The following is a 19,637-nucleotide window of genomic DNA, read 5'->3' as shown; positions in this document are numbered from 1 at the left end:
GGGATGTCATTCTGGACATTAAGGGATGTGTTCTCTTCCTTGCCCTGTGTCTCAAATGGTAAGACAAACTGTCCACATCTCTTCCTGAGTTCAGAACTGGCCACTTCCACTCAGCTGAACCGAGCACACTTCCTGTATCTCAGCAGTTCCTGTTACAGGATTATTGTCCTTTGTTTAAGACAGCTTAGATGGAGCCAGAGAAAACTGGGGAGCTGTAATGGCCCTTCTCCTCTAGGCTAGGCCTGCAGCAGAAATTGAGCCAAGTGCTGGAGAACTGCTCTTTCTACCTACATATCTATAACTGTATTATATGTGATATTCCAGAAGTTTTCTTTATATTGTTCTTCGTTGCTTTCTTTAACTAAAGCAGGCATTAGTCTTATTCTGACAGTAGTTTGCTAACGATATTTTGAGAATGTCTTCAGGAGAAGACATCAGTAATATTTAGTGACTGGACTCCCTGCAAAAATCTCCAAATGGAAAAATGACTATCGAGTGTCTGCCAAATCTGTTTTGCTCACAAGTTACTACTCTACATGCTTCTGTATATCATGCTCTAATAACAGTGTCTCTAAATTGTTATCTGTTGCTATATGTAAAACATCCTGAGGATTTTAGAGATAAGTGGCTTTTTATAGGCAGGCTTTGGTTGATCCATCCCATCTATATTTGTAGGTTGCATTGAAATTTGTGTCTTGATGTTGGATGGAACAGTATATGCTTATTTAATGCAATGTTTGCTCCATCTGGTTTGGGCCATTTGGTGTTGGTGATAGAACTAGCAATTAAAATTTTCAGGCAAAATGTTCGACCACTGTCTTGAAGCTGTATTGTAGACTTGTAAAATTCAAGCATCTTCTAATGGGGAACATGAAGTTTCTGTTTGTCTGACTCTGCATAGAAAAGAAGTGGATCAGAGTCCCTTTTCAGATGAAACGTATATATGGAAAGAAAGATCTTGACAGAAAATAAAACTCCAGGAAGTGGCTAATATTACGGATGAACTTTGGTCTGAAAGATGTTTATTTTGCTTACTAGTAAATTTGAAGAAAAGGATTTGTTCTTAACCAGATGCTCTTTTTTAAAATAAAATTAATTCTGAAACAATTCTTTGTTTGCACAGATCACTCTAACACTATAAGATTCAGCTGAGTTACTAGGTCACAGCAGCATTGCAATATTGAGGATGTCTTTTCAATACTTTAGCTGTGACAGCAAGCAGAAAGCACTGGAGCCTGGTGATATGGCAGGTCATGTGATGTAAGTGAATACCTCATCTTGAGGCATGATAATATGCATGACCTCCTCTGGTAAAAATGCATCATTCAGTAGGAACCCAGAGAACTGCATGGACAGCTCTAACACCAAGAGACCCAATTTATAGTACTTGGTCCAGAAGAGGAATAAGATGTTGTAACAGTCTCTAGCCAGTCACATCTGGTGGTCCAAAGCTGCCCAGGAGAGTGAAATACTCCAGTCTTGTCTGTTCTTGAGACTTGGTTGCCATGGTCACAGCTTTAGAGAGATAAAGACTTTCTTTTCCTGTATTTTGTATGTGTAGTAGGGGGTCATAGTTGTGGTATTGCTGCTCTGTAGAAAACCATATCTGTTTCCCCTTGATCCATTGTTATTTTATTCTCCCCAATCAAAAGCTTTGGGGCTCACTTGCTTTTAAAACACTGCAGGCTTGAGTTGTCTTTCTCTCCTCTTTCTTAATCCCATGCACAGTCTGTGTCTTTTATTATTCTTTTTATTTTCTTTTAGGAATATGTTGTCTCTTATTTAAAAGATAAGTGTTTCTGGAACAGTAATCACCCCACCCTGCTACTCTTTTGATTGTTTGCATTGGTCAGAATGTCTTTGTCAGATAAACAGTTTTTTTCCACTATATTTCTTTCTTTTAAAGATGTTCATCCTGCAATGTGTTTAGGAGTCAAAATCATGATGTCTTCCTTTGCTTTGTCTCTGCTACATACTTTGCAATTGAGTTATATACTTTCATTTTGGTTTCCATCTCCTGAAGTACATTGGATAAAATAAATGCCTTGTAATATTTTCTTCAACACCAACTCCCTTCCATCATCACCCTCATTTCCCTGTGCACTTTGTGCACTTTTATTGCAACTCCAGATGTATACACAACTCTTCATATACACACATACAAAGAGCTGTGACTAACTAGTATATGGAAGCAAGTGCATTTTTTAAGAAGGGAACCGTCTTCTAGAAAGTGCTACTTAGGATCCTTAGAAATTTGAGATAGCTATTATAAATGACACAAATGATTTTAAGAGGGAGCTAAATACATTTTTGAAATTGATTGTATGATGTAGTCGTTGTTTAGGAAGAATCTAAGTTGGTTGTCCAGGGCATTCTGTTCTATTCAATGTTTCTGTCTATAAATATGTTTTAAAAAAAAATAAGGATTATGACTCCTATATCTGTGAATTCTTGCAAATTTCTTGCCTAGTATGATCCTAGAAGGGTTTTTGGTTGATAAGCAGTTAACTTTCTCCTTTCCAAACTAGAAATAGTAAGTGATGTACTTGCTATGGCGTCATCCTGCCATTGATGGAAACGAATTTGGTAAGTAACAGAAGTGATCAGTAACTCTAACACCCTTTCCTTTGTTTCTCAGTTTGCGTCCAAAGTCTGTAAGATGTAGAAACACACCTGCCAGCATTTGAAAATTATGTCTATACATATATGTGTACATATTTTACATACATATGCATATGTATATATGTTTAAAAAAATGCATTTGTGTACATCAAGACTGGCTGTTCATTCCATTCAGGCCGTGGTCTCCAACAGTGAATTTCTACTGTCACCATCTCCTTCTGCAATTGTTACCATTACTTCCAGTCTCTGTCCTTTTCCATCAACAACAAGTTAAATTTTCAGGGGAAGGGACTCAATCTTTCCCTCAACCAGAAGCTGAAAACTTTTCTCTGAGCCTGTTGCCAGAGCCCTAATGTATGTAAAATAATGCAAATGCTAAATACATATTTTTACCCCTGTATGTACATGTGTGTATATATATGGGAAGGTAAAAAAATCAGAGAACTCAATTACAGGTTTTTTGGAAATATGGTTTTATCCTCTTCTGCAAGTATGATGATCTTTAAATGATCATATCCTGTTATTTCCACAAGATTCTTCAACAGGGTGGTCTGGCTCTGGGGATGACTTGTGATTATGTGGTGAAGGAGGCTATTATCTGCAATCTTGTCTGTCTCATTTGCTGCGTGAGAGGAAAGGTGAGGAGTGAATGAGTTAGGGAATTTCAGAGAATAAGAATGATATTCTCCATGATGGCAATGTAGCTGACTTCTGCTTGGGAGCCTGGATTCTATCTCTGTTTGCCACGTGGTGTTAGGCAAGTCACTTGTGACCAAATGATGAAGTTTGGTTTTAATTGTTCATTTTTCATTTTTGAAATACCTGATCTGTGACCAGGATATTTGATGGGGAAGACCTGAATATTTGAAATTCTGTCTAATGTTAAATAGTATGTAAAGTCAGGTCTTTATAATTTAATAGTGTCCCCCAAATTAGTGGATTTATTAAGATTTTTATTGCAGTCCTGTGCCTTAGCTCCTTGCCTGTAAAGTAAAGATAACAACACGCATGCACCGGCAAAAGCAACACAGACAACGATGATGTATGCATTCTCTGCATAGTGGACTTGCAGCAGTATGTTGTAGAGAAAGCTTAGTTCTTCGCACTTAAGGGATTGAACTACTTTCTTCATGACTTTTATTCATCTTGTGCCCTGAATGTTGCAGGAGGACCTGTGCAGGCAAAGGATATGTTTATAGTCCTAAAGGCTACACTGCATGCATACTCCAAAATAGTACTGAATGAGTAACTGTAGTATTTCCAGACTTCTTAATGGTTAGCTTTGCAACCATCATAATACCCTTAAGAATGTGCGAACACATTCCATGCGTACATCTAGTACAGATTGTATTAATCTTTCATTGTAGGCTTTTATGAATATAGCTATTTTCATGCTTGTGAAATATCCAGATGTTGCAGTGATGGGAGCTTTGCAGCTAGTTTTGTTTGAAGTGCTTATAGGCAGCCTGACTGTAGAGTTGTAGTTCTTGGGCAACTTGCTATCCTTCCAGTTAATATTCGGTTCTGTAACAGTCCCTGTCACTGGCTGCAAATTGTGGGGATGGGAGAAGAAAATTATGTCTTAAAGAGCTGGGCCTGATCCTTACCTTTCGGTGCTATATTATAGCAGTCTGTGGCATTCAACTGAGTTGTAGGGGACAAAAAGAATCAGTTGCATTACCTTCTTCTGCTCAGAGTGTAAAGACTCTTGGCTGTTGAAGTAATGGAGGTAATACTAAAGTGAACAGAGAGGGATGAGTTTCAAAGAAAAAATTTCAGATAAAGAGACTTTTTATACACACACACACACACACACACACACAAATATATCGTATGAGATCCCTCAATCCCAGTCCAATATTTTTAGCACTTTGTTACATGCTTTTTTTCTGGTAGCAGTGAAAGGGAAAATTCATGTTGGATTACTTGAGGCTACAAAGATTTCAAACTTAAGGGAAAAAACATTTCACATCATTACATCAGATATTTAATTCTTTTTAAATTCTTTACATGTCCTTTATCTTTGATATTTATTAAAAAAAAAAGAGACAATTTCAGCCATGTTTCTTATGAGTTAAATTCCTGTAGGAAATGTGTGGTGTATACCAGGAGTTCATTTAAAATATATTTAAGCTCATTTTAGAGATCTTTAGTACTCACAAATAAAGTACTGTTATCAAAATAACATAAGCTTCAGGTCATGAACACTCATTCTAATTAAAAAGTTGGAGTTTTTAATTTTCTGCAGTAGAAATAGTTGAATTATATGATGCAGAAAAGCCAAACTCAAAGGTTCATGGTGTCTACTTTATACTGCTTTATAATTAAAAGATGCAGCAGCTCAGTATACACTGTGGTGCTTAGGTTTATAATGACTGTCTGTCAAAAGACTGCTACAGTGTAGCAAATGATGAATCCGAATATTTTATGCCAATAAAGCTGATTGTTTGCTTCATTTGTTCAGAGTTAAATATCCTGCAAACTTCAAGTATTTGAGTCCTATTTCTGTTTTCTAAAGTTTTACCTCTGGAGTGCTATGAAAAAGGTGAGGGGGGGAAAAATGAATCTTTGCCAAGTGTGGGGGGAAAAAAACTTTTCTGGCTCCAGTGAGGTCAATACCCTGCAGAAAAAAAATATAGTGCCTGTGTAGAATGTATGAAGGGAAGGAAAGAAGGATCTGGTTGGAAGTGTCCCCTCTAAAGGTGAGGGGAACAGAGCAAATCAATAGTTCTTCTTTCTACGTAACCCATGAACAGCCCAGAGATCCTGGAAGAGAAGAGGTGTCCCACTGTGTCTTCAGATAGGAGCTCCCTCCCTTTGGGGCTGTCAAACTGAGGGTCTAGCCCAGCCTCCTACTCCGTGAGACAAGCGGGTGGCATCACATCATCTACCTTTCTTGACTATTTCATCTCTTTGTACTTAGGTGCTGCTTTATGTGTGAAAGAATAAATCCTTTAGTAAGGAGGAGGTGAGAAGAATTAAAGTGGCTGTCTGTCAGAAATGGATCAGTTCTATGCCCCACAATTTTTCATTATGGCTAGAATAGCAAAAGTTGAAGATAAAGAGCAGTCATGAAGCAAATGTTCCACTTTTACTGATTTTTTTTCTCTAGGAAGTAGAGGAGGTTACAGTAAAAATTAAAAGTGAAAGTGGAAAAGAAAATAGGGAAAGGAAAAGCAAAAAGCAGGGAAAACTTACTTGGAGGTACTTGGGGAATAGCACTCCAATCAGTGTATACTCTGGATGTAACACTTGAAGCAATTTCACTAGAGCCACACAAATGGTAAAACAAAGTCCCTTAAACATTGTATTCATATTCTTGACTATTAACCTGTATGTAATATTTTCATGTGCTTGTTTCAAAGGTAAAAATGGTTTTGGAGAATGGAAGGAAAACTTTGATCTTTCCCTTGCTATTTGTAATCAGAACACTAGAGGACAGCACTAAAATATTACATAAATGTGTTATTGTTCAATGTTAATGATTTTATATATATATATAGTATAAAATGATGTATGCATGTGTGTTTGAAGGCTTTGTGAGAAGAAAACAAGTGAAGGTCTGATGATTTGAAAAGAGGGCAGGTGGTGTTTTCCTTAATTTCTTTTGTTGCACATTTTGAAAATTGCTTCTGAATTCACACATTTTACAAGATATCCTAAGTTTCTTGCAGTCTATCTGATGTATTTGCTGCTGTGATTTCTTTAGAAGAAATTAAGCTTTTATTTTTTTATGTAGTAATGCTGTGGAATAGACCCTTATGTTAATTTACATTTTTAGGGGTTAGAGAGTGAGGAACTGGTTCATCTGTAAACATAAAATCATGGTTTGTCTGCTCACATGAAATGTATTATGTTAATACTGTGATATTTACGCTGAAATAGGTATGAAGTAGTGTAGTTCCTTGAAAAAAATTGCAGTTTCTGTTGTGTTTCTCTAGGTACACTAGAACGGCATGAAACAGGTGAAACAGCAAAAGCAATTCTTACTTCCATTGAAGATTCTGAATATTTAATGGCAGGTGCTCTACTTCCTATATCTCAAGATTCAAAAAGGCGTAAAGATACTGCATACAAACCCTCTAGCTCTTACAAGCATGGCATGGTCTCTTACAATCTTACTCATACAGAGAAAACTTCTGATAAGGTAAGAATGAAGAGTAGAGAGTTTAAGAGCAATGAGTTGTGATCCAAATTCTTCACTCTTTCACCTTTATTGATACGTAAACCTGTGTAAAAGGTGTGGAGACTTGTTTTTAAAATTGTAAAGCCTTGGTCCTGTTGGCTCAATTTTTATGGCTTAGACTCCGTTTCACGAAACAAATGGGGAAGATGGGGGAATGCCTTAAGGCTATCAGTAGATTCTTAAAGACTTTTCCCAAGGACTTGGCACCTGCAGTTAGACCCCATTTCCTTATGCTGCTGGCCTGCGACTGCCATTAGATTCTGCATCTATCAACAAGTACCTTCAGAAAAATTAAACCCATCAGTTGAGATGGAAAAGCCTTTAAAAAAGGCACATTACAGCGCAAAGCCATTGGCCTTTCCCCTGTTGTGTTTCTGTAAAAGTGCAGGTTTCTGTTGTAATTCAGTGCTAGTTTTTATTGGGTGTTTCTGTTTTCTCTGGACATCATTGCAGAACAGTGTGTGAGTGTCTGTCCTCATTTATACTACTGCAATTAAATTTGGCAATTCACTGGTTAAAAGGAGGATGGTGCTGTTCCTTATAAGATGCTGTGCCACAAATGGGTATCACAGTCTTCAGGAGAGATTTGGAACCAGACAGAGTGCTAGCTTTATCTAAGTTTTTCACAGAAATAATCAAGGCAAATAATAGCAATTGATGGAAAAGATGTGGTTTTGGGGGAGGGAGGGGAAGCTGAAGTAAATTCCATACTGAAACTAGTGTTAATGTAGTATTAAAGCTGAAAAAACAAGTGCAGAGATACCAGATAATGAGAAGTAAGGTTAAAAATGCAATAGTCATTTTATTTGTTTGTGCCTTAAATATATCTATACATCTATCAATTATCTGTTGATATATAGAATGCTGTATTTGTTACATGTAAAACCAATTATTAAAACTGTCACAATTTTAATAAAATCTCAAATTCAATAAGGTATGTATTACTTTATTCAGGCTGGAAGATAACGATACATGCCTTTTTCTAATACCTGATTTGCCTGTCAGGAGTGAGTGTATTCATTTGAGTTCTTGATATAAAAGTATCTTAAGAATGGGTCTTCATTGTTTGTTCATGCTTATCACTTTTTATTAATGAATTTTGGGAATTCTGTTCTTTGCAATAGACCAGTGGAAATCATATTCACTAATCCTCAGCACTGTAGATCATAAATACCTCTTGCAAGTATCAGATAATAAAAAATGCCTCCTTCAAATCACAAGTGCATGAAAAACAGCCTTCAAATGGTTTCTGGACTTTTAACTTCTTGGCTTTCTTAATTGTAGTGCCTGAAAAACTGTTTTTCCAAAATTCAGTCCGATATAAAGGACAGCTTAATCCAAGTCCTGTTTCTGAATTTTCTAGTCTTTTTCTTTATCAGACTTACAAATTTAAATGTACCTTTGAGTTCAAACTGGTTGTTTAACTCTTTATATTTGTCTTTGACCTTTGACTAACCTTAGTCTGATTTCTAAAGTTCCTTTTGATGCCATTTGCTGAAAAGTCTTATTAGAGCATAATCCTGCTGAGCATCTTGTGGGGCAGATGGTGCACGAGTTGGCCATTGATGCAGAATCTGATCGCTCTGTTACTTTTAGTAAAAGGAATAGTTCTTCTTGCATTTTAAGAGGAACAACAGTAAAAGTTAATAGTTGTCTTTGGAACGTAGTTTTGGTAATCCCTTTTAAATTGAAAATTGTATAAATTTAACAAAGTGATTGGAAATAAAATTTGCTACCTATGGAATATGGGGAACTAGTTCTTGGTTGATTGTGTGGGAAGTTTAATATGCTTTGTGGATTACTATGATTTTAATTTGGAAGCAATGTCACAATAGTGTGGCAGTGAAGTCATAGCATTTATAGCACATTACCTGATCAGACATGTCTCAGCTGTTCTGATTTTGCACTAAGATATCCATTTTCATGTTTAAACTTTGTTCATAAATTATCTTGTCCAGATAAAGATTTTTTTATTGAAAGAAAATTGATAGTCATAAGGAAGTTTAACAGTAACTACTGAAAGAGCTTTTCTTTCCTTCACCTTCTCTTTTTACTTTTTCTTTTTTTTAATCATTGCTGTAGTCACATTATTTTAGTCTAATACCCTAATAAATATTTTATTTTGTGTCTCCATACAAAGATCTGCACTTGGAAAGCCACTTCTGATCAAAAAATCCTTCATTCTTTACAAGCTGGCACTTTTTCCCACTTCCATCCCTGTTAGACCATGCTTTATAGATTGGGATGGGAGAGGCCAGAGGCTGTACATATAACGTGTAGGTGAACCTAGCAAAACTGTGACATTGGAGGGCCCCCTTATAATGCTCTTCCAGAAGGCCAGCGTGCGCTACGCCAAGGGAGCGTGGAGCTCTAGGACTTTGTGTAGTTGACACTATAAAAGACTTGTAATGAAGTCCACCATTTTTTGTAGTTCTTATTCAGGATACATTTTAACTTTTTGAAAAGTACTGTACTGACTCTTTCTAGTTATTGTATTAAAACATTTTGAGATAGTCTCCTGAAATCCAATTGCATGAAATTAGTGGGAGTTCTATGGATATCGGTAGATTCAACACTTTATGCTCTATTTTTGTGAATAATGACCACACTGATGAAACTAACACAGAACTTCTAGGTTAACAAAAGACTTTATGTTTACATTCAATATTTCATTATCAATTTGTTTCTTTGGAAAATTGTGTATTAGAAATTCAACAACACACTATATTATTTAAAACATTTCTATTTTACTAAAAAATAATCAGCACGTGTTTGACTCTTACTTTTTTCTAAAGCATTGCATATCAGTTTTTTCCCTTTTCTTCATTTAACTCCTGACTTAACATTTTAGCATAGAATGTTTACGAAGATTTCAGTTTTAAAAGGTTTATGTAATAGAAAAAGTCAAGAGTAGATATTCTGTCCTGTGGATTTTACACTTGTCAGTGATCCTTATTTTGTATGGTGAGGCAATCCACATGAAGATGGCAAGCAAGATTCAGCACTGTCTTTATTTTTAATATTACTTTATTTTTTATTATTAATACTATATTTAAGACAAAACAATGTCTGAAAGGTAATAGTCCCTTTATCCTTAGAAGAAAGGAGAAAAATATCCTCGCATAACAGTCCAGCTTCAAAGGCTTTCTTTCAAAACATTTGTCATCATGTAAATCACAGATACAAAAGCAGAATGCTTTGATTTCATGGTGCTTTGGCCATTTTAATTCTTTTATTGTGCTGCACGTGCCAGTGGGAGTACCAATAACGGACGAGTGTGACAAATGCAGTTAACACAAGATCCATATTAATGTTGTCAAATTCCCTTGATATATTTAAACAGATTTTAATTATTTTCAGCGCCAAAAGACCTGAAATATATAGCTTAATAGTTCTTCAAGAAAGCTTTACTTAATATGTGAATGTAAAACCTCTCATAAAAATGAAACTTTTATATGGGCCTTAGTCATTGACATAGGGTATTCATCAAGTCAGCAATTTGTGTGGCAAAGTGCCATTTGAATAGTGTATTGTTAGAATACTTATGGTCCACTTGACAAGGGCTCTTGCTGTAAATAGTGCAATTTGACTCCAGCTGTTAAAGAGTGGCTTTGACAGCAGCCAAATAGAATGGAGATGCTTTACTGCACCACAGAAAAATCAATACTGGGTTCTTGTTCATAGTAACCTATTTTTTCTTTTTTTGCAGATTTATACAAGACCATCTAGAGTTTATGTATGAAATTTAAATATTATTTTAAAAGTTGCTCTGTTTTGTTTTCAGATTAATGCAGGTGATAAATGATGTGCGTGGTTTAGTAAACAATAAGATAGTACTTTGTGGATATACATAAACACTGGCAATGCAATGTTATTTCAACTCTCTGGCTTATATGGATGGGTATTAGGATGTGGATGTATAAATTATGTGACTAATGACAACAAATTATCTTTCCTTCCTATTAGTATTTTTTTTTCCTTTTCGTAGTGCTCCTGTAGTATCCCTGTCAATTTTCTAAGCAGTTTTTTTTAAAGCAGATTTCTTTGTTGTTCTCCCTGTAACAACCCCCACAGATGTTGACAATCTGTAGTGCCATTGTAGATTTTCCTGAAGCATAGTCTTGCTGGTGCTGAACAGTTTTCCAGCAGTATTCACTGACACAAGGTTGCTATGATACCTGGCCAGTAGCAATAGGTATTGAATCACTGGTCTTAATTACAATAGACTACACACTAGACTGTGTGCTTACGCTGGTTTTTTTTGAACTAGCTCTCATTATACTTTTAAGTCATAGTTATTTTTTGAAAATTGGGGCTGTGTAGAAGACTGCTTTAAAAAAAAAATTAAATGCTTCAGCGGTTCGTATGAAGATTTCATTGATTCACATAAAAAGCTGGATATTTCTGGGAATTGTTTTCCTGATGCTCTAGAAGCCTCTCACGTTAGCAAGTTTCCCAGCATTTTAGTTTAAATAATTTGGATGTGAATGTGTTTATCATGCACTGATATTTTCTGTGATTTAAATAATGTGATTAAACCTTCTGTATAAAGAAGATGGAGGAAGAGCAGCTTCTAAAATTTGTGCAATTAATGCTAGACCAAATGATCTATATTGAAGTCTTTGGTCTGCTGAATTATCCTACTGAAGAGCTGGACCAGAAGAGGGAATTCGTTACTGTTTTTCATATCTGTGTGGGTAAGACAAGACAAAGATGAGAGGGAAAAGTATATTTATTTGCATGTGAACAATTATGGGAATCTTAGGTATGTTTATTGCTTGATATTTCCCTTTCCAGTTTTTTAGAATGTGGATCGTTGAATATTGAAATATAATGGAGCATTAACATATGGTACAAAAAGTAGTGTCAAAATACCTAAATAGGAGTTTACAGAAGATCTGTAGGAGGTCATTTCAGTTTAAGCAGTCATTACAAATAATCATGACCAGACTAGTTGAGTACATGTTACTCAACACTTGTTAAATACATTTAAACGTTTTAAATTGACATAACTAGTGTTAGTTGTTCTAAACCACTTCTTATTCACTTATGTAGTAGCATGCATATTCTGCTCTAAACAAAATCTGCATAGGCAGGAGGCTTCTGAAATGGAGATACTTGTTCAATGGAAAGCCAGAGTTTGTTTTTATGATTGCTTAAAACAAGAAATGAGCAGATATGCAATAAAATGTAAATAATAAAATTAATATCAACTTTGTTAGGTTGTAATGTTGCTGCACAAAATAAGCAAAACACAAATGCAGACTGTAGGACAACAGAAGTTATTTGTTTCAGTAAGGTAAAGGATGTAATTGAAAAATAAAATTTTGAATGGAAGCCTAGAAAAAAATATTACTAGTTAAATCTTACTGATGAAAAACTAATAGCATAATAGAAATGAGCTAAAAGCACAAATAACAAATAATGCTTATCAGTAAGAAATCAGGAGGAGTGCCATAAACCATGTTGGGTTAGCTATAGATTCATTTATTTTCTTTTGTGGTATTTAAAGAATTATTATGAGGAATTCCAGATTTTGATCATTTGTAAGAAGCAGATATTTAAGACCAAAGCAAAACAAGGAAGTAGAATGTTTCTCCTGCACATTGGTAATCTTTATGGTGGTGTTTCCAGGGTATTTCTGTGCTTTTACTGAGATTGGTGCTCAGAAGCTATATTGAGTAGGTCAATAATAAAGTGTAATAGGAAAATGAGCAAAGAAACAAAGACCTCAACATGTATCTCCCATGACTCAGAGAGAAAAAGCAATTCAATAGTACGTTTTCTGTGAAATTAAAGTTATGTATTTTTTTCAAGGAACCAACATGGTAACATAACTACAACGAGTAGTTGCCTTATGAGATTAATTTGGTGCCAGTTAAAAGGCCTGATTCTGAGAGATATTGATAGCATGGAGTGTATATCAGCTTTGCTGAAAGTTACTGTAGCTTTCTGAATCAGTCCCTCGAGTCAAGAATTTCTGTTGACTTCAGTGCTCTCTCCGTTGATTACGCCAATGCAAAGTGAGAGGAAGAAGCTGCTGCTTTGATCTCATAGCACAATTTACTCGTGCTGATGTAAACAGTAACACAGGCTGCGAGACATCTGAGGAAGACCTACCTGTTTGTTACAACACTTTTATATATATATATTTCTGCAATTTTTTCTTTGACATTATATTGAAGATGGTTTAAAATATTCATTTTTCCTTTTCTAGACATCTATTTGGATCCTGTGCCAAAGCTACAGAACTGCTGCAGGAGCCTTCTACTAGAAATAATTGTAAAGTCACTATCAGTAGTCCTTCTGAAGTATTTTACTTTGAAGAACCATTTATTGAACCTAACAGCTGTTACTAACTTCTTTACCTTCCCACATACCTCAACTGTCATGCTGCAGTTCCCTTCTGTTTCTGTGACTTTAAAACATCATTCAGTCATTCTTGTCCAATACTTGGATCTTCCTTTTATTGAGGGTGTCTTCAAATCTTGTGCCATTATTAAGTTCCTCTATGACACCTGTATCTTTTTATACCAAGGACATTAATAAAAATAATAGACTGGCACAAGGCTGAATATTGGGGAGCACTGCTGATAATATTCTACAGCCAAACGATTTCCACTGAAACAGCTCATTTTCTTTTTTTTAGTGTTTTTCTTAAACAAGTGCAAACTGTATTTCTTCTGTTTTCTTTCTTAACTAATATTTCTTGTGTACCATATCAAATGTGCAGAAATAATCGGGCTTCTAATACTGTATTTCTTCTGTTTAAGCTAATCGGTAGTCTGATAAAGAACAGCATCAGTTTCCCTTGAAAACTGTAGCAAAGTTTTCATTTGTTTTTTAGGGCTGTATCTTCAGTTTTTACCCTATTGAAGTACTATTCCGCCCCCCTTGTTCTTCTCCATTTATGACTGTTTCTTTTTATTTTCTGTGTGTGAAGTCCTATGCAGTTTGAATTTTGCAATCTTTCATTTTACCTCTACAACTTTCTAATCCCTAAGATGTAGTTTCTTCTGCAGATCAGCCTAATTACTATTCCTTGTAAGTGCTCGACTTAATTTTAGTATTTCTAAAATTACTTCAAGAGGAGGATGCAATTTTGACTCTGTATCTTCGCTCTATGTGCAGGGATGTTTTTGAGGATTCTTCACCACTCATGTCAGGAGGATGGTGGAGTCTTTACACTTGTGATAACAATGTTCTTTTCTATTCTAAACATTTTAAGTTCCTGGCCTTTTATAGTTTCTGATACATGTTATTTTAGTGAAGAAAAAATAGCAATAGGCAGTAAGATCTGTGAAACCTTAAGCTTGATGCCCTCACAGCTATTCAAAACAAAAAGGATAGTGGCTTTTGCAGAAATACATTGGCAGTTTACAAGCAATTATAGAATTGGGACCTGCAGGGCTTGCAAAGAGGTTTCTTCTGAAGTTGATACTGAAACTTGGTCTGCAAAAGAAAGACTACTGTCTGCCATCTTCCTTCTGGTAACTATTTAATTCTCTCACCACAGCAAAATATCAGAAATATAATACTAAGCTAAACTCTGGTCAATTCCTAAAAAAGACAGCATAGCAAATGCAGCAGTTAAACTTCCATATTTTTCATGTGTTTTTCAAAGTGTTAATACTCAAAACATAATCTGTTTTCTGCTGGTCAGGTTTGATTCTTGCACTACTTCTGGGGAAGACAAATCTGCCCACCAGATACGTCTGAGAATATTCATTATCTTCAAATATCGTCCTCTTTGAAACCTAGGCAGTTTTACAGCCTTGAATAAGATTACACAACTGTTAAGGAAAGCATAGTATGATGAAAACAGTGAGTTCCGCAGACTTAGCTGCTGTCCTGATATGTTCTACACAAGGTCTACTAATGATACAGAAGCTGGAGAAAACCCAGCTTGCCTATTCCTGAGATTGCAAGAATGGAATTTTCTAGGATAGCAGTATTTTAGTATTTAAGAATTAATTGATTTGGGAGTGATTTACACTGAAAAGGAATCCCACATTTGTTGCTGTTATTTAAGAGAAAGCTACTTGCTTTCTAGTAGTTTTGATCTGGTCTAGTAGATTTTGTATTTTTATGTAGCATAGGTGGGATCCTTGTAATCCAATGTGAGAAATGCACTACTAGAGCAGCCCAGGACAAATATGTTGTTTCAGTTGGAGTCAGCAGCCAGCCATGTTTTGGTAACTTAATTTTTATATCTACCAAACCTTCTTAGCACAAAGCAATGTTTCCATGCTTTTAACCTCCTTTTATGGTCGGGTTGGCAATATCTCTTAATAGTTCCTCATTATTCTCACAGATGCTCAGATGTTCATTCATCCTGTAAGTTGAGTATAAAGTTCCCAAATCCATGAGACAGTTCTGTACTCTATGGATTGCTGTGGTATTGTTTGTCCAGCTGATGATCTGGGAAACACATGTGAGAGATTCCAGCTTATGGCATTTCTTCCTAAGTGCTGAGTCAGGCTGGAAACTTTTCCTAAGTGGTTGAAAATGTACCTACTATTTATTTTGGCTGTCACTGACCTCTGGGCACTATATATCTTAGAGATGTATCCTTTTTGGTTAAAGAATTTACTTCAACATTCCAGATAAGTTAGTGTATGAAGAAGTAGAAATAGTATTTGAATATTAAATATATAAATTAATAAGACTTTATATAGGTGTTTTTATATAAAAACACTTCCTTTCCCTCTAAGGTTTTCATGGTGCGGAGGCTGTCCATAATGTAGAAGATAAATAGGTCTTATTTGAGATGAATGGATCCACAGTTCATTTTGATACTCCTTTTTAATAAAATTAGAGAGAAGTGACTTTGTCAAAGGCATTGTATTCAGGTTCATCTTTCAGATAGGGTGTGCCCAGACAGTAAGTTGAATTCTAGAGCAAAGCAAAAGTTCATGCTGTTATATTTTCAAATATTTTGTGGAAAACAAAATGTAGATTTGTTATCTGGCATTGAAAATTAATCTGAAGAATATTCTTTGATATCAGTAGTGTTACGGTATGACTCCAGGAACACTTGTTTATGTACGCTTACATTTAATCCAGTAAAAAGTTTAAGTTCAGCATTTTTGATGGAGAGAGAGAGCTAGTGTGAACATCAAAACAAAGGGTGAGAAACTTCCAGTTTTCATATCAGTCTGCATTAAGCGATAAGTGTGCTAACAATTTTCCCTAAACAATTATCAATTTCTTGAGCCCAGTAGATCCATCTGGCCTACAATCTGCCTGTCCACTGGTCTTCCATTCTTGATAAAAAGGTGGATTTATCCAGTTGATTGGTCCATTGTACTACTTGTACTTACTTTCATCACACAGCTTGAGCTTGAAGACTCCTCCTTGGCCTAATTACTTTCATTTTGCCACAGACTTATCAAAAGTGACGCTGTGATTACTGGTCAAAGTGCTGTGAAGAGATTAGTGTTCTCCACTGGGATAAGAAAAAGGGAGAAATTAGTGTTACAAGGAAAGAGGTTGCCTCTACTTATTTTGCAGTTAAATTGATGGACAAACATTGATGCAAGGTTAAAAAATATTGTAGGCATTTCTGTGTGGGAGGTGGATTCCAGTTCAGACCTAGACATCTTCAGTAATACAATCAGAGTTGTTGTAATGAGCAATGTAATGAAAGAAGTGTAAAGTAAGTTCAAGTACACTTTCTTTAAACCAATTCATATGGAAAAATTCATCATGAATTGAAATTTTTGTTTGGGACTGCATTGTACAAATGATGAGGGCTCGGGTCAGGCATGAACTGGCCTGTGAAAGCAAACTGGGACACCACTATCGACTCCAGGCATTGGACACTTAGTTTTTTGTATGCGGGTACTGATGTTTATAAAGGGTAGATGAACGTGAAAAGTTATTCGTTTACTCACTCTGAAAAAAGAAAAACACAGAGAATATTGACTTGAGAGAAAACTCTTGTTGAACTGAAGAAAATATATAGTAAAAGGGCTGTGGGACAATTATTTGCAGTATATGGATGTAGACCATAGACAGGAACAACGGGGAGTATTCGAAGTTACTAAACGGTAAGCACCACCCTTGCTGCCTAACAGTAGGTGAGGCCCAGGTTCTTCCTGCCTTTGTTGCCAAAAAGTAAGGCCATCCAAAAATCTAAATTAACATCTGGAGATGTTAGTTTACTGCCACTGAGTCTAGAGAGAGCCTGTGGCATGTATGCCCTGTGAGATTGCCTCAAGAGATGCATAAAGTTATCTGGAATTAATCTGAATCCTTTTTAGTTAATGAAGAAAAATGCCTCTCCAGTGAGAGAAAGACTCGGATCTTAAGAATGGATCTTAATCCATTGATTAAGAGAAAGACTTAGGTGCTCTGTATCCCCCCCCCACTTAAGGAGATCTTACCTCTCTCCTTTGGCTAATAAGAAAATTAAGTACCTGAAGTTAAGCAGTAGGAATGTCTTCCACTATGGGAATACTTGACTCTATATGATCCTCATTCTATGCATAAGGCCAGCATTGCTTTAGAGGGGGTAGGCCTTCAAACTTTTCCTGCCTGTGTCTGTTAGAAACTGCGCTCCTTAAATTCAGGGGATCCTGAAGCTCCAGGAGGTAGGCATTTACAAATAATGGTGAGTTTATTGTCAGCGAGACTACTGTGAATGGTTGATTGAATTGAGGTGATATTAGAATGAAGGACTAGAGAAAGTCTTGGGATGGTATCACTATGAAACATCCATGGTCTTCTGCAAAAAGATGCAGATCAGGACTTTACATCTTGAGGACTTATTCTGCTGAATGCTGAGCCAGGCTTAAAAGAAAAATAGTTGTATCCCATGGATTCATGCAACTTGTTCAGATATTTTCAACCCTAAACTTCGTTAAGCCTATGTAACATTTGTTACTTGGTTTTGAACTTAACCAGGCAGGTCTGCTGATGTGATTTAGCTCATATAAAAGACTGTTCAGTGTTATTGTTGAACAATAAGAGATTGTTTTTCAGTTACAAGCGCATAAATATGATGGTATGACCACATTTATATCTAATTATTACCAGTTTTTCAAAGCATCACCCAGGGAATATCACGCTTGCTTTTTTTAAATGTAGTATGACTAAAATCTTGGTGCAGTAATTTAAAGAGTAAGGGCTTGCCCCTCCCCCCCCCCAAAGAAAAAACAACCTTAAGATCAGAGAAATTTAAAATGAAGGTCAGAGCCTTCTCCAAATGCTTTATAGTATCTAACTGGTTTAGTATTCCTCCACTGAATGATTTGTTTGACCACGTGCAGTATGCTGCACTACTGTTTGTGAGCATTGTGGTAAAAGGCTGGATTATGTTTTCTTGCTCATTTTTTACCAGTTAAAATAATTAACCTGGGTTTTCTAAAATTCAAAAGTGAATTTGTGATAACTAGCCATGTAAATTATATCAAGTTTTTATTTTTTTTTAGTTTCTACAAAAAAATACAGTTTACCAGTAGATGAAGAGGTGCTGTATTCATAGGATAGATTTAAGATGTGCTATTTGAAAACAGTTTTTTTGTGGAACTTGCCAGCAATATTTTATGCTCATAAACCAGTTTGAAGTCCAAAACACAATTTCATTTATCTTTATATTCTAAGCTTTATAGAGTCTGCAAAAGTGTCCATCTGTTCAGCTGAGATTGCTTCAAATAGTGAGTGGTCAGAGAGACTTAGCTGATACAGGTCAAAGGAGCCTCTTGACCCTATGATACTTGCCAAAGCAATTGGAGCATAGGGACTGATATACAGTTAGATATGGCTTGCTAACGCGATCTCCACTTTAATTGGTAATGATAGCAGGAATACACAGTAAAGTCATTGCTGAAAGAAAACAAAAAGTATCCAATATAGTAATTTATTACCAGTCAGTGGGTTTCACGCACGGGGTTGTTTTACCCCTGCAGTGGTCAGAGAAAGCAAAAAGGTACTCTAACACTTAACTGAAAATGGATGCCCTGCTGCTATCAGAGATGCATGGTGGTCAAATGATTGCCTGTGCCATTAGCTTGGTAATGTTTTCTCTATTGTAAACTCAGCTCCCCATGTTCTTCCTGTGCATCAGCTGCAGATTGAAGGCTTTCTCGTTTGTCTTCTATTTGTGCTGCCAATCATGAAGCTGCTGTCCACCAAGCACATTTCAAGGAGGCAATCTTTTTTTTTAAACTACTATTGACTACCATCTCCAGCAACCCAGGGCTCAGAGGATTTAGAAATAAATTTAATGCTTTAATTTCCACTGTGCCATCCATTTTGTGCATTGTTTATGTATTTGTTTTGTGAGACAATTTCATGAGGCAGTTACAAGTTTTATATTTTGCAAAATAATTTGTGCAAGACACGTCCTGCAAACATGTCCCCTAACATAATTGTTTCTCCCATTATGTATAATATATGTAATATTACTATATTTGTTACAGGGGCTAAACAGAAAAAGGTCTGTGCAGATAAAGCCATTTATAGAGCTATTCCATATATTTGTTCCGAATCAAAAAATATTTATCACTTCCTGCCAGCAAGGACAGAGCATCTTGGGGAATAGAAATGAGCTGTCTTTAGAAATGTAAGTTCATGTTTAAGACCCCTAGATAAGGTAGCCATGTAGCTGTTTCAGTTAAAGCAATTCTTCCAGCTCCAGGAAGTAAATACAAGAGATGGGATAGGGGTAGCTGACAAGCTTTTACAAGGAACCATGTGTGACAGCATGTTTATTTTTATAAGCCTAGAGCCAGAGAAATGACGGGACCCGATTCAGAGAAAAGTGAGGATCTCTGAACCTCCGCTGACATCCCAGTGACTGGCATGATTGAGAATTAGAAAATTC

At 36.0% G+C, this 19,637-nt stretch overlaps 1 protein-coding gene across 1 annotated transcript in view; it reads left to right on the top strand.

Moving 5' to 3' along the window:
* Positions 1–19,637, top strand: part of WDR72 (WD repeat domain 72) — a 119,286-nt gene that overhangs the window by 31,068 nt on the left and 68,581 nt on the right. Inside the window, exon 13 of the mRNA XM_013957299.2 lies at positions 6,564–6,769. Within this exon, the coding sequence (XP_013812753.1) occupies positions 6,564–6,769 (206 nt within the window). The remainder of the gene's footprint in view (positions 1–6,563; positions 6,770–19,637) is intronic.

The sequence above is a fragment of the Apteryx mantelli genome, chromosome 15 (genome assembly GCF_036417845.1).
Source record: "Apteryx mantelli isolate bAptMan1 chromosome 15, bAptMan1.hap1, whole genome shotgun sequence".
In the NCBI taxonomy this organism is placed as follows: domain Eukaryota; kingdom Metazoa; phylum Chordata; class Aves; order Apterygiformes; family Apterygidae; genus Apteryx; species Apteryx mantelli.
The sequence above is the reverse complement of the archived record's forward strand: the minus strand, read 5'-3'. Positions and strand labels throughout refer to the sequence as shown.